The sequence below is a fragment of the Microcaecilia unicolor genome, chromosome 3 (genome assembly GCF_901765095.1).
Source record: "Microcaecilia unicolor chromosome 3, aMicUni1.1, whole genome shotgun sequence".
In the NCBI taxonomy this organism is placed as follows: Eukaryota; Metazoa; Chordata; class Amphibia; order Gymnophiona; family Siphonopidae; genus Microcaecilia; species Microcaecilia unicolor.
Window position 1 is genome coordinate 147,453,931 of NC_044033.1, and position 15,968 is coordinate 147,469,898.

General features: G+C 41.8%; 1 protein-coding gene across 2 annotated transcripts in view; it reads left to right on the forward strand.

Moving 5' to 3' along the window:
* The window catches only part of GNPAT (glyceronephosphate O-acyltransferase), a 127,553-nt gene extending 111,861 nt beyond the window's left edge, over positions 1–15,692 (forward strand). For both annotated transcript variants that reach the window (XM_030196441.1, XM_030196442.1), the window contains exons 13-16: positions 763–862; positions 7,966–8,059; positions 10,287–10,348; positions 14,326–15,692. In XM_030196441.1, coding sequence (XP_030052301.1) covers positions 763–862; positions 7,966–8,059; positions 10,287–10,348; positions 14,326–14,369 — 300 coding nt within the window. In that variant the 3' untranslated portion in view covers positions 14,370–15,692. The remainder of the gene's footprint in view (positions 1–762; positions 863–7,965; positions 8,060–10,286; positions 10,349–14,325) is intronic.
* The last annotated feature ends 276 nt before the right edge of the window (positions 15,693–15,968 follow it).

A 15,968-nucleotide genomic window follows, 5' to 3' on the forward strand; every position in this document is an offset into this window, starting at 1 on the left:
CATCAGATCCCATTATGTTAGGGCTTTTCTGTGATGCACAAATCCCTAAATGAAGACTGCAAGCCAGAGAGGATGAAGGATCGTGGTTTAATTGATGCAGCTCCATTCACATTGTCTGCAAGAGAAGTCCAAGACAGTATGCACTTTAGCAATCTAACCTACAGGAGCAAAACACAGAGGAGAGGAGCTTTACCAGTAGGATTCCAGGGAGCTGAAGTAGAATGATGAGATTCCTTAATATATAGGGGAAAAGGTCAGACAGTGTGGGTTTCTGGTAGTCTTTTCAGCTGCTTTGTTTAATGTCATTGAGCAAAAAACTGCAGTGCTCAGATATTCTGCAAGTTCCATCTCCTAGTTATTGCCGTTGGAGTCATTTGTTTAATTTTCTGTTGTGTAAGATGATTTCAAGAAGCAGGACAAAGAGTGAAGTACAGATAAACCCTTATGATACTTTCCCTAGGATATAGTTAACAGAGCTTTTTGATAATGTCCTCATTACCGTTAGTGCGTTTAGAAGTATAATTTCTTCATTCTGAGATAAATTATAGATTTTCGGAAAAAAATGTAAACCTGTTTGCTTTTTTTTAAATGAGTATTTACATCCATCTAATTAGTTATATTCTACGTGTTAACAATTGACATTTGTGTTATATGTACAAGATGGTATTCATAATTGTATGATGTATGCACTTGCTTTGAAACCAGTTCAGGAGTAAATGCATTGAATCATGAACTAAATGTTTTTGTTTTTTTAACTTGTAGATAATCTGCAAATATCTCTCAAATGATACAACCCAAGTCTTCACAGAGAAACAGTTCTCATCTGGAGTCCAAAACTTTGTTTCTCAGCTTCTAGTAACAGGTAAAGCTTTCTGAATATTGTGCAGTAAAACCAGCTATTTTGAAAGACTAAACTTAGCATTGATAAGGTGTATCAGTTTAACAGAGCTGAATGTGGAAATCTTCCGACTCCAACACAGCTAATGATAAAGCATCTCAACACTCTCACTGGAGTTCTCCAAACTCAAATCATTTTGAGTTTTTTTTAAAAAGGTTTATAAATGTGCTTTTCTAAAATGGACTCTCCAAACCGGCTCCAACAGTGCACAAAGGTCAATGAATACATTTACACCAGCTCTGGTTGTTGTAAATATATGCATATAATCCTTTGGATGTATCTGATAAAATACTCATGTACCTTGCAACTGCCTCTGCGCCATTCCAGGGGCATAGCCAGACACCAAATTTTGGGTGGGCCTGAGCCCAAAGTTGGGTGGGCATGAGAACCCTGACCCTCCCCAGCTTCTGTCTCTCACCTCCCCCCCCTCCCCCCCCCCCCCCCACCCACACATACACTCAATTCTCCTCCCGTCCTTCTGTATCTTTGAAAGCCTTCATTTCTTTGCCAGCAGCAAGCAACGATTGATATCGGCTGCACACGCCCGTATCTCCCCTCTGACCTGAGCCTGCCTATGCAAATACAGAATGTTGCTTTATAGGGCTCAGGGCTGGCAAGAGCAGTGGGTGTGTCACTGCTGGCAAAGAAATGAAGGCTTTCAAAAGTACAGGGGGTTGGGGGTGGAGCCTACTACGCCAGAATGCCTGCGGGAGACTGGAGGGAGAGATATGGGGAGTCTTCAGCTGGAGGGGCTTAGGAATCCCCACCAGCCACATTAGAGATGTGCCACTGTTGGGTGGGCCTGTTTTCACCTGGGCCCACTCTTGGCTATGCCCCTTCTCCATGCAAACTGTGTGCCCAGGAACATCTACACACAGATCACATAAAGGTAGGTACATGATTTCCATGTATTTACTTTCTACGTGCACATCCAGCTGCACAATTTTATAAAAGTCCTTTTTTGCATGTAAAACAGGCTTGACACATGGAAAAAAGATGTATAAAATTAGCAATGAGCTAAGCCACATGGGGGTAACTGGCATCCTTCTCCTGCCAAAAAGCTTGGCCGTGCTCCAGATCAAGACTTAGTTATACAAATCTGTCATGAAAGTGTAACTCAAAAAGTCATAAAACACAATTTTAAGAAAAAAAAAATTGCCTGCAATCAGTTGAAAGTGTAAATAAACAACCAAGGCTTTAAACTTTGCTGAAGCAAAGATAGACACCAGTCTGATTTATTTTATTTATTTTGATATTTAACCTGTCCTCCCAATAAAGCCCAAAACAGGTTACAACAAAACATTCAGAATCAAATAAAAAAACGAACATCAGCCATAAATAAATCGGGGAAAAATCATTAAATCAACAGCAAATAAATAAGCAGTGTTAAAATAACAAAACTTTTAACAGAACAGTAGTCTTAATTGCTTTCCTAAACCCCTGTAGCTCACCAATACATCTACTGAGAAAAGGAAGCTTATTCCAAGAAAAAACAGTGAGAATACTCGCAGAAACTTGCACATTAGAGGCACAAAGATCTAGCTGGAGGCAGGACAAAAAGTCTCTCCTCTTGTAAATGCAAAGGCCAATTGTGGGAGCAGAATGAGAAATCGTCTTCTTCAAAAAAAGAAATCCCGGGGCTGTCCCATGAAAAATCTTAAATGCAAGAACCAATAATTTTTAAAAAGACAACATTTTTCAACAGGTAACCAATGCAGTATGGCAAGAATTGGTATAATATCCTGATACCCTGAATTTGTCAGAAGCCATACAGCGGCATTCTGAATAGAGTTGCACAGGGACAGAAATTTCACCTATCCCCACTGTGACAAAACGCCTAGCCACAAGCCTGGGGCTACCCCGCGGTCACTTAGAGGGTCTATCCCCAGCACAGCTCAGGTCTGCCTTCACCTGCCACTTGTGCTATACATTAGCACCCTCCTCCCACCAACTGGGTCCCAACCACCTCTGGGCAAGTCTCCCACTCTCAAATTATCCCCAGTGATTCCTAGCTTACTGAGGCCACACTCCCAGTGATCTCACAGTTCCTAGAAAGCACCCACAGACCGAACACACAAACCACCAGGATTCTTAATCAATCCAGACAAATGCAATAAACTAAAAATGTTTGTCATGAAAAATATTAAACAGTGAACTATAAAGACAGATGGAACAAAAACAGTACATAATAACAGGTAACTGAATATGGGTCAATTAACAATGCAAGCTAACGTAGTAGTACACTTGAGTAAATCTGGCTTCTTATTTGAAAGATCTTGTAGAGTTCCAGTCTCCAGTCCATTTGCTGTTTTGTTTTTTCAACAAAGTTTATTACCTTATTCTTGGTCCTTCTCATATTAAGTTAGTTACTATTTGATACAGGGCATTTAGATTAGAGGTTGACTGAATTTCAGTTTCAGTTACGATGCTGAAACTGGCTCTGCTCTCAAAATGGCTGCCCTGTTTTGCTATAGAGCTGACATGGGCAAGAGCGACTGGAGATCACTTCTGCCATGACTATACCACTAGACCACAAGGGATGATTGCAAGATAGCCTGGGGGACGGGTGGGATACACTGCTTTATTTTTTTTTCTTTTGTGTACTGTGATTGCAAGTAATGCAGTTAAGACCTTGCATAGTAGTTTATATGGTAAGAGTGCTCCAAATAAATGCTTTTGATACAAAAGTTTTACAGGAATTTGTGATAAGCTCCTTAGGAATTAGCCTCTCTGTGGAGATATATCATCAGCTGTTACTCCAAATGTGGCACCAAGTCAGTCATTGTAAAAACACTGTGGCTTTTAGTTTCAGGTTTCACACTGGTCAATGTGTGCGGCAGCTATTTTGCTTGGCGGTACAACATGGTCTTTTATTATTTAACTAGCCGTTAAGCCCGTTAAGTCGGGCGAGTATTGGTATGTTTTATTTTGATTTGTAACTCCCCTCCCAGCTCCAAGGCCCCATTATTATTATTTATTGCATTTGTATCCCACATTTTCCCACCTATTTGCAGGCTCAATGTGGCTTACATAGTTTTGTAAACATTGTCATTCCAGGATATCAGATACAGTTAGTATTGTGCAGAGATTAAGTAAGGGAAGAGAGAAGAAGGAAGGGAGTGATTAGGGTAGTTGTAGAGGTGGACTTTCATAACTGAGTAGGTTGGTGAGGTGGATTAGAGAGGTTATCGGTTCTCATTGTAGGCTTTGTTGAAGAAATATGTCTTCAGAGATTTGCGAAAGATAGTTGTTTCGTCGATTGTTTTCAGGTCTGCAGGTAGTGCATTCCATAACTGCGTGCTCATGTAAGAGAAGGTAGTGGCATGCATCAGCTTGTATTTTAGTCCTTGACAGCTGCAAGGCCTTCCCTTCCCTCCCAGCTGCGGCCCCCCTCCCTCCTTCCCTGCCAGCTCCAAGGCCCTCTGTCCCTCCCTCCCAGCTCCAAGGCCCCGCCTCCTACCAGCTCCAAGGCCCCAGTCCCTCCTCCCTCCCCTCCCAGCTCCAAGGCTCCCCGCCCTCCCTCCCAGTTCCAAGGGCCCCCCTCCGTCCCTCCCTCCCAGCTAGCTCGAAGGCCCCCCTCTGTCCATCTCTCCCAGCTCCAAGGACCCCCTCCTTCTGACCTCCCATGTCCAGCATCCTCCCTGTTTCCCTCCCACTCCAAGGCCCCCTCCCCCCTCTTCCCTCCCAGCTCCAAGGGCCCCCTCCTTCTGAGACCTCCCATGTCCAGCATTTCTCCTGCCCCCCCCCCCCCCCAGGCCGGGCCCTCTGTTCTCCATTGAACTTACAGCGCCGAAAATGCAGCAGGCAGATCAGCTCCCATCGGCCTTCCATCCCTGCCTGTGTCCCGCCCTCGTGTGACGTAACGTCGGTGAGGGCGGGACACAGGCAGGGAAGGAAGGCCGACGGGAGCTGATCTGCCTGCTTCGGTTTCGGTGCTGTAAGTTCAATGGAGAAGAGAGGGCCCGGAGGGGGGGGGGGAGCGGTAGCGACCTCAACGGTTCCCTCCTCAGTGCAGTTTCCTTCTGTTTCGTCATCACGTCTTGACGCGGGGCGGGACAGAGAGGGAAGTCTCTACTGCGCATTTATATGTTTGATGATGAACTATTTATATTTTGGCTTACTATTTGGGCAATTCTAAAGAATATCTGGGCTTTGTTGGGTATTATGAAGATAGTGTTTTAATCAAACTTGTGTGCAGAAGATAGGCTCTATGAGAAAGGAACCTGCAGTGTTTTAATCAAACTTGTGTGCAGAAGATAGGCTCTATGAGAAAGGAACCTGTAGTGATTGCTTTCAAGCACAAGTACTGGTCAGCTGGGAAATAATATTACAATTAAATGAAGTTTATATATTAGAAAATAATCTGAGAAATGTAATGCTCTTGATTATAATTTTTCAGAGCCGGTCGATATTGTGTATCTGGATTTTCAAAAGGCGTTTGACAAAGTACCTCATGAAAAACTCCAGAGGAAATTGGAGAGTTATGGGACAGGAGGTAGTGTTCTATTGTGGATTAAAAACTGATTAAAAGATAGAAAACAGAGTAGGGTTAAATGTTCAGTATTCTCAATGGAGAAGGGTAGTTAGTGGGGTTCCCGAGGGATCTGTGCTGGGACCACTGCTTTTTAACATATTTATAAATGACCTAGTGAGGTAATTAAATTTGCTGAGGACACAAAGTTATTCAAAGTCGTTAAATCTCAGGAGGATTGTGAAAAATTACAAGAGGACCTTACGAGACTGGGAGACTGGGCGTCTAAATGGCAGATGATGTTTAATGTGAGCAAGTTCAAAGTGATGCATGTGGGAAAGAGGAACCCAAATTATAGCTACGTCATGCAAGGTTCCGCGTGCCGCGGCACCCCCCCAGCGGCGTGCACCCGGGGCAGACCGCCCCCACCCCCTTGGTACGCCACTGAAGTCTTGTCTGCCATTTGAACCTCTAAGAGGAGCTTCCATGAATGATCATACTCTTAAAACTGTTTTTCTCATTGCCATTTGCTCTGCTTGACACATTTCAGAGTTGGAAGCCTTGTCTTTTTTATTTTCTAGTGAGAAGGTAGTGATTCGGCCACTACCATCTTTTCTTCTTAAAGCTGTTTCCGCTTTTCATTAAAACCGGTTAATTTCTCTGCCTGTTCTTAAGGAAGAGAGAAATAAGAGTCTGCAGTCTTGCATAAGTTGGATATGGGCTGAGTGTTGATCCCAGTCAGTGAGGGATAAGGAAAACAGGTTGGTGTCTTTGTTTGGAGGAGCCAGTAAGAGGAGAGTCATAGTCTAAAGAGGTTTTCAACCCAGTCCTTGGGGCACACCCAGACACAACCCAGTCCTCTGGGCACACCTAGCCAGTTTTGTTTTCAGGCTAACCCCATTGGGGACAGCCTGAAAACCCCAACTGGCTGGGTGTGCCCCAAGGACTGGGTTGAAAACCCCTGGTCTAAAGCCATTGTAGCTTGCTCAATTAAGGAAACAATTTCATCAGCTTATATCCTTGGGCATCTAGTATCTTCAGTTTTAAAAGGTCACTCTACTAGAGGTCAGTGTGCTTCTTGAGCAGAAAACTCTTTAATTCCACCTCATGAAATTTATAAAGCGGCATACATTTCTTTGTCTGCCATTACAGATTGGATTTGCAGGCCAAGATGGGGATTGTGAGGTCCCACCCTGTCTAATTTACTGCTTTACATAAGCATCTGAACTGGTCTGGTGGGACAATAAGGAAGGTTAAATTAGGTTTTACATGCTAATATTCTTTTCCTGAGTCTGACCAGACCACATCAGACCAATCCAGAACCCACCTGTAGCTGAAGTTCAGTAGTGTTCGGTTTATTTCATATGGAAGCAATGATTGATTTTTTTTTTTTTTTTTTTTTTGCTGGATTCTACATATTGTCTGTTTAAGGTTCAGGATTCATACTTGTCTATTGAAATGTTTTTAGTTCTTTTGGGGGACTGGAATCTTTTTTTTGTTTTGTTTTTATATGCTTGTCCTGTACTTTATTGATCAAATATTGGCTGGCAGCTGCACAAGGTTCTTAAGCTATGACATCACAGCTCATTAGTTTCTCAGTCTGTACCTGCTGATAGGATGGCACAAACCCAAGTGTCTGGACTGTCTGGAGGTACTCGAGGAAAGAAAATTAGCAGGTAAGACCTAATTTAATCTTATTTTACATTATGTGCAAAATGAATTGTGAATGTAATATTCAAAAATAAGTTATGGGCAAAACACAGAATTAAAATAGGGAGGTATGCTGGCTTAACCAGTTTGAAGTGAAAACTAAGGTTGATGCCCGTGGATTATACACACTTTTTTCTGGATAAAAGTGATAATTGTTTATCCCCTCAGGCATTGATTTAGATTGAAATTACTATGCCACTTAACTTATTAAACCAATTTGTTGATACAGTCATTAAATATAATTCAGATATCCAATCTTGTATAATACCTCCCTAAAATTTGTATAATGTTAAAATGTACTTTTCAGTTTTTAATTGATTTGGGATAAGAATAAAATGTTTGATTAATTGCCTGCATTAGCATTTGTAATAATTGAAAATTGAGGTCATGATTGTGAGTGGAGGACTGGCCTAATGGTTAGTGCAGCAGATTGCAGACCTGGGGATCCGGGTTCGATTCCCGCTGCTGCTTCTGATGGTCAGCAGTGGGTTGAGATCCTGAGGAATCAGGTTCAATTCCCTCTGCGGCTCTGTGTGACCCTGGGCAAGTCACTTAGCCCTCTATTGCCCCAGGTACAATGTACAACAGATTGTGAGCCCATTAGGGATAGTGCAAAGTACCTGTAATAGAAATTGTAAACTACACAGTCACCTCAGGGATCACTTGCAGTATATCAAGTGCTGAAAATAAAATAAATAAAATATAGACTTAAAAGTCTTACAGTATACATTGTTAGTTTTCAGTTACTGGTTTACTTTTCCGTAGAAGCGAATTGCTTGATTATAATTGTGCAAATGCCTATAAATAAAAATAATAATATATATTTTTTTAAACTTTAACAACGCAGAAGTATAAGGCACCATATTTCATGTATTTTTTTTTGTAGGAGCTACACAGTGCTATGAGGCACTGTCTCGCGACATGCAGAACAATGCATTGTCTATTTTTGTGCAACTTGGAGTTGTGACGAAGAAACAGGTGTAAGTATCCACATACGGTGCTTGCTTTTTAAAAAAAAAATGCCCCCAGCCCTTGTGTTAGCTCCAAGCACCCTTGGAGTGGAGGAGTAGCTTAGTGGTTATTGCAGTGGACGTTGATCCTGGGAAACTGAGTTTGATTCCCTCTGCAACTCCTTGTGACTCTGGGCAAGTCACTTAACCTTCCATTGCCCCTGGTACAAAATAAGTACCTGAATATATGTAAACCACTTTGAATGTAGTTGCAAAAACCTCAGAAAGGTGGTATATCAAGTCCCATTTCCCCTTTCTCTTTCTCCCAGCAGCATCAGACCATTTTCCCAGCCCTAGTATGAGCCCCTTTCTACTAACCTGCTATCTACCAACATCAGCCCCTTTTTCCCTTCTCCCACCCCTAGCCCCAGTGTCAACTCCAGCGTCAGCTCTAGTGTAATAGTTTGTTATCCTGTGTGCTAGAGGTCCCCAATCTTGCAACTCCCCTCCATAGTCCCATCTCTCTGTTTCATCCTGCCCCCTCTCAATATTCCCACGTCTCCCTCTCTCTTCCATTATCCAGCATCTGCTTTGTTCCCTTCAACCCCCAGGTCCACCACCTCTCCGTGTCTGTTCCTTCCCATTTCAAACATCGCTTCCTCCCTCCCCTTGACTGTGGTCCAGCATCTCTTCCCCTGCAGATTTGTCTGCTAAAGGTTGCCGCCAGCAGCAGCAGCAGCAGGGCTTCACTACCACTACTCTTCATCCCTGGAACCTTTCCTTTGATGCATCCCGGCCACATTGCTCCATGCCCCCTCCCTCCCTTCACCTCACAAAAAGGATAGGAAAGCACTTGTAGATGCTCCTCCCAGTAGTTGTGAGTACCTCTTATTCAAGATGAGATCACTGCATAATTGCCTGGGTCTAAATATTATTTTGGACAGCCTGTTGGACATGTTAATTTGGCCAGATAATAAGCCTGCCTTTTCACCATAAGAGTGTTCTCTGGAGAGCAAAGTGTATCATATGTCTGAATTTTGTAGCTGAGGGAAGTGAAATTGTAGTTAAATTCTACTCTAGTAATGCTCAACTAATGTTTCCCATGCCCAAACTAATGATGAAGAACAGGGGCACTTGGATTAATTAAAGAATCTACTATAATAAAAAGCACCTCCAACGTTCTGAAGCTGACTCTGTGGCAGTGAAGGGTTTGTAGGGTTCATGCTGGCTGTCACCATCTTTCTCTGTCCCACCGTCGCATCAAAACGTGATGACGTCGAGGGCGGAACTGTGAGAGAAAAGGGCATGTCACATGCATGAGGGTATCGTCGGCCCTCCCTTCCAGTTCCAGGCCCCCTCCCTCCAATTTTTAAGTCATCTTCACTTACCAAGTCAGGGTTACGGCGGCCGGCAGCAGCGGTAAAACACGTGCAGGCTCGGCCCTTCTGTCTCTCTCAGCTGTGGTCCTGCCCTCATTTCCTGTTTCCGCGGGACCACAGCTGAGAAAGAGAGAGAAGGGCCGAGCCTGCACGCGTTTTACCGCTGCTGGCCGCCGCCGTAACCCTGACTTGGTAAGTGAAGATAACTTTTAAAAATCAGAGGGAAGGGGGCCTCTGGAACTAGGAGGGAGGGGGAACCCTGGAACTCAGAGGGGAAGGGTGGAGGGACTGTGAAACTCAGTGGGGGGAGGGGGGATTGTGAAACTCGGAGGGAGGGAGGGAGGGGGACGACCCTGGAACTTGGAGGGCAGGACGGAGTGGGGATGACCCTGGCACTGGGAGGGAGGGAGGGGGGGGCCCCTGGCACACACTCTCAATCTCACACACACACTCTCAAACGTACACACTCCGAGGAAAACCTTGCTAGCGCCAGTTTCATTTCTTTGAGAAATGGGCCTTTTTTACTAGTATACTATAAAAGGTACATATCCAAGAAAACAGAGCATGGTTGCTCATTGTAGATCAGGGGTTCTCAAGCTAGTCTGGTTTTCAAGATATCCACAATGAATATGCATGAGAAACTTGCTTACAATGGAGGTAAGTCATGCAAATTTATCTCATGCATATTCATTGTGGATATCTTGAAAACCAGACTGGCTCAGTGTGTCCCGAAGACTGGGTTGAGAAGCCCCTATTGTAGATCAGCATGATGAGGGTTTTTAAAATAAATTATTCTTGCTACTGTTTGAATGTACAGCCAGGTCTTGACTTGTGTTGTGTCCAAGAACAAGGAGTAACACTTTGTTCATCTTGCACAGGGCCAACGGATTAACTTTCTGTGCAAACAAAGAGGCGGTTAATAAAATAGCAGCTAAGCTTGGTAAGTTAAAATGTTTTTGTGTGCATGTGCTTTTATAATAATAATAAAAAGAAAATGGGTTTAGTAAATGTCATTTTGACTACAGCTCACCATGGAGGAATAATATATTGGTAGTGTCAATAATTGTAGGTGCATTGTATTGTGTTGAACCAGTTGGCAGGCAGCTGGTTCAGAATATCCTTGTACTCCTCCATTTCCTTGCTCATGATTTTTCAGCCACAGCTGTCCACTTTAAACTCCTCACGCTTACCTTCAGGGCCTTTCGGTTAGGTCTTCCTGGCTATCTGTATACACTTGCTATTCCCTATTCTCCTGCTTCTACTTTGTGCTCAATAAATTACCATCAGCTGGCCCTTCCTGTCCAAAAAAGGCCAGCATGGAATCTACACACCACTGCGCTTTCTTTTTTGCTGCTTCATTCAACTGGAATTTGCTCCCAAAAGAGATTTGATGTAAATTAGCCCATAAACAATTTAAAGTAACTTTAAAAACTTGGCTCTTCAGGTTCTGCAAAGAAAAACATCTCAAATCTGAGTTTTGAAAATCTTGATTTGGACGTTTTTCAGAGAAAAATATTGAAATGCCACTTTATGCCGTCTTTAAGACGTCTTTCTCTTTTGAAAATGAGCCCCTAAGTCTCCAAATGGAGCAGTTTTTTGTGCATTCAGGAAAAGATCAAAGAAGAACAGGATCATCACGGGTAGTAACCAGTGGGGATGCAGTGAAGTCAAGAAAGGAGAACCAACGAGTATAGAAGATGTATGGAAGTCACTTCTATTTATTTATCACAATGAAAAGTACAGAGTCTATCAAACTAGAACTCACAACTAGAGAAGCCAGACTCGACACGACCGTGTTTTGGAGTAAATGCCTTTGTCAGGAGTTTAGTGTTCTAAAATGGTACATTAATAAATACATATATCAAAAACAAAATCATAAAGTGCAAAGAAATAAAACCATTAAATAAAAGAAAAAACAAGAATGAAATACAAAAATGTATGTGGTATCAATATGTGTATGTATATATAGATATATGTATGTGTATATGAAATATTAATGAACAAATCACACTGACATGGATCTTCATAAGGTAGCAATAAAAACACAATATAATGTATAAATACAAATTTTTTATATGAATCAAACTTTTACCAGCTTGTATAAGGAATGTATGATTGCCTGAATGTGATTATAATGTCAATATACAGATTACCCTACCCTAAAGCTTAACATGAGTACTGTTAATTAAAACCTTCTAATGGAAAGTGTTAAATGATGAAAAGAGCATACCTACAAGCTCATTTTCAAAGCACTTAGCCTCCCAAAGTTCCATAGAAACCTATGGAACTTAGCCTCCCAAAGTGCTTTGAAAATATGCCTGCTTATGTATTGCCCATTTTCAAGTCCTTTCTCAAAGCCCATTTCTTCTCCCTTGCTTTTGGCGCCTAACCACCTTCCCCATTCATGATACCTACACTGACTACATAGTTTGTTACCTTTAGATTGTAAGCTCTCTTGAGCAGGGACTGTCCTTTCCCATGTTTAAACTTGTACAGCGCTGCGTAACCCTGGCAGCGCTATAGAAATGCTAAGTAGTAGTAGTCAACATGAATAGCAAGATAAGAGATAAAGCAAGCAGCTATTTTAACCAACTCTATTAAGAAAAGTAGATGGAGTAGCCTAGTGGTTAGAGCACCAGTCTGACAACTAGGGAAGCCCAGTTCAAATTCCACTACTGCTCCTTGTGATCTTTGGCAAATCACTTAAACCTCCATCCCCTCAGGTACAAACATTTTAGATTGTAAGCCCTTTAGGGATGGGGCAATACCTACTGTACCTGACTCTAATTCGAGTTGAGCTGCTATTGAAAAAGTTATGAGCTGAACCCAAAGAAATAAATGAAAAGGAAGCGAATGAATGGACATTCAAGCATTTTTTAAAAATTTTGTTTACATTTGTACCCCGCGCTTTCCCACTCATGGCAGGCTCAATGCGGCTTACATTTACAGGTACTTATTTGTACCTGGGGCAATGGAGGGTTAAGTGACTTCCCCAGAGTCACAAGGAGCTGTGCCTGAAGTGGGAATCAAACTCAGTTCCTCAGTTCCCCAGGAACAGAGTCCACCACCCTAACCACTAGGCCACTCCTCCACTCCTGTTACATCAGCCCTAGAACTTGTGTGAATGCCTGCACTTAATGTATATGACACTGTGCGCATAAATTGTAGTATTCTATAATTTATATCTATACCTGTGGGCTCCACCCAATGTGTATGGCACATACTTTCCTGCTAGTCGAGATTTACACGTATAAGTAGCCAGTTAGGTAAGTAAATGACTATAATACTGCTATTTACATGCAGCCTTGCTGCCTAAAACTATGCGGTTCCTTACAGTACTACTCCCTAAGTCAGTGGTTCCCAAACCTGGTCCTAGAGGCACCCTAGCCAGTCAGGTTTTCAGGATATCTACGATTAATATTCATGAGAGAGATTTGCATGCAGTGGAGGCAGTGCATGCAAATCTCTCTCATGAATATGCATTGTGAGTATCCTGAAAACCTGACTGAGTGGCTAGGGTGTCTCTAGGACCAGGTTTGGAAACCACTGCCTTAAGTGCAAGTCCTGTGGCAATGTGTTAATAATGCTGGATCTAAGTTGGCAAATGCAGCATGATAAATACACTCTAGGAGGGCGGACACAGAAAAGATTATTTTGGAAAGAGTGTAGTGCATGAACAGAGGCATAAAGAATAAGCACATCCACTAAATAAAATGGCAAACCCCAGAGTATTGTAAAATAAGCACTTTTAAATTTTATTCTAAAAGCAACTGACATCCAGTGCTCAGATTTTAACTGCCATGTCCTCAATCAGTTGTAAACATTTTTAATAACTTGCGGTCTGTTGTACATTGCACTGCAGTAATCTAGTTTTGGTAATTTAACAAGGCATGAATTACTAGCTTTACCTCTTCTCCCCTCCCTTCAAGCCCCTGATCAAACAAATCTTACTTAAAACAACAAGAAAGAAAAAGCTGAAATTGGGGCTTAAAACTGATATGAGAATCAATCCACATACCTAAGAATAGTAACTGAATTTTTCAATAGATTTCTGACATTTGCATTTTACTGATGTGGAGGATTTGCATAATGGTTAGTGCAGTGGCCTGAGAACCAGAAGAACTAGGTTTGATTCCCACTGCAGCTCCTTGTGACTCTGGGCAAGTCACTTAACCCTCCATTGTCCTAGGTACAAAATAATTACTTGTACGTGTGTGTAATATATAAATATATATATATGTGTGTGTATGTATGTGTGTAAACCGCTTTGATTGTAACCACAAAAATGTGGTATACCAAAACCCACCCCCCTTTCCCATTTGGGACCAATGATAAGTGTCAGGACGCCTTAAGGTTGACTGAGTAAAATGTCAGTTTGGTTTAATCAAGTGTTGACAATGAATGTGACAGTGCTGCAACCAAAATAATAAAATCACTCTTCCATGATTATGCCAAATGTAACTGGTTGGTATCGTGGCAAATTGTCAAGTGCCCTATTTCTGATGCCAGTATTTGATCATGAATCTACACACAGTGACAGGTGTGGCTCTGCCCACCTTGTTGGGCAGACTGTATGGACCATGTGAGTCATTATCTGCCATCATTTACTGTTACTATGTAGGACAGAAGTGTTCTCTTGCTCTAGTTAATTATTAGGGTCCCTAATATTTGAGTATAACTAGTACATTGCATGACTATTCATTGCTTTCAATGTATTTATTTAATTGTGGTCGCTAAGGGCCTGGTTATTTGCAGTCTTATTCAGAAAATATATCATTGCCGTTGTTGTTGAAGTGCTCTGCTTGTATTTTATTGCCGTGGTTATAGATGGCCTGTACTGTAGACAAAACCGGGGGAATAATTTACCAGAACTATCCCATTCATAGCCTGTTGTAATTTCTGTGCTTGCATTTTTAGGTTCCAAAATACCTAGTGAAAAAGTGCTGATGTCAAGATTATAACATGAACAGAAGCAATTGTGGATCTACGGATAGCATCCCTATTACTGGACAATAGAGAAAGTATGACCAGGCAACTTAAATGTGAAGATTCTCCCCCCTTCAGGCTCATATTTTCCCAAAACACTAATGATGGGGATGCCTTTAAAACAATGGAATTTAGCTTAATATGCTCTCTTCCTTATGTGAAGTAATTTTTGGTCCGTTTCAGTTGGTGCAAAATTTTGCTAACCCACTGTACATGATGGAGGTGTGTTTGAATGAAGAAAAGGCCCATTCACCATGTCGGTTAAGAAATCTTGTCATCCAGCTGCAGATGTTGCAACCTGAGTCCCTTATCCTTCCATTGCCAACCTTCCAATTATACTTCCTAACAAATGATAAGATATGGAGAGCAAGGATGGGATACAATAGAGCAGAGTTTGAGAGAGGTAACTGGAGAACAGTGTTGCATAAGAAAGCCAGTACATGTGGAGTGACTTTCACATAAACTAATTTTTACCTTGTAAATTCGAGACCAGTAGTGACAATTGTATTTTTTAAATCCCATGCTGCACACAATTTTAGAATCCTCGTACCTCTCTCCTACTCTTCCTGCACACATACCATCCTGTTTTCCTCATTCGTTTTTTTTTGTTTTTTTTCTTGCCTCCCTCCTGACCGTTAGATTGACAGAATGTGAAAGCCCTCCAGCCACCTTGGAAGTGAATCCTTTGACTCTGCAGATAAGGCTAATCCAGGTTTGCCAGTTAGGTTGCCAGGGCACTTGAAATAGTACTGATAATTTTTCTACACTGAGGCGTATTTTCAAAGACTTACAAAGTTCCATAGGTAACGATGGGGCTCATTTTCAAAGCACTTAAATTTACAAAGTTCCATCGTAACCAATGGTACCTTGTGTGTGCCTAAGTGCTTTGAAAATGAGCCCCTGTGTCTCTAAAGAAATATATAAATAGATTAACTCAAGGAGTACTTTTTTGGCTCATGCTGGCTGGAGGTGGGGAAGCTTTGGCAGCAATCCCAGTCACTACACAGCATCAGCACATAGTGACCAGGTTTAGAGTACATTCCTGTCGGAGAGGGCCATGATTGATGGACCCTGGTCAAGGAGCCATTATGGCAATGCATGAGATAGATAAGAGAACTAGAAGATTACAAATGAGGGATGATATCCTCCAACTATGAACAAAGGCTGATGGTATTCTGATGCTCCTCCAGAATACCATGAAGAAGCAGGAGGAAGCTTCTGGGTTTAAAAAAAAAAAAGCATTTTAAATATTCCAAATACTGAAATATGAGTTTCACTTTTATCATGAATGCACCAAAGATAAAGTGAAATTCCTTGCTCTGCAGTCTTTCAAGAAACCATGTTCAGTTGTCTATAGCAATATATTTATGATTTCCTGACATGTTCTTTTTTTTTTTTTTTTATGTAATTTAAAATGAATGCCATGATGTCTTTGTTTTGTGGCATGCATTTGAAGAAACTTTGCAAGGTAATATTTCCTATTAACCAATGGTTTTGTGGACGACTTGTGAGAAAATAGGTGCCCAGCTTTACAACAAAACTTTATCAGTGTTATACTGTAATTAAGAACTGAA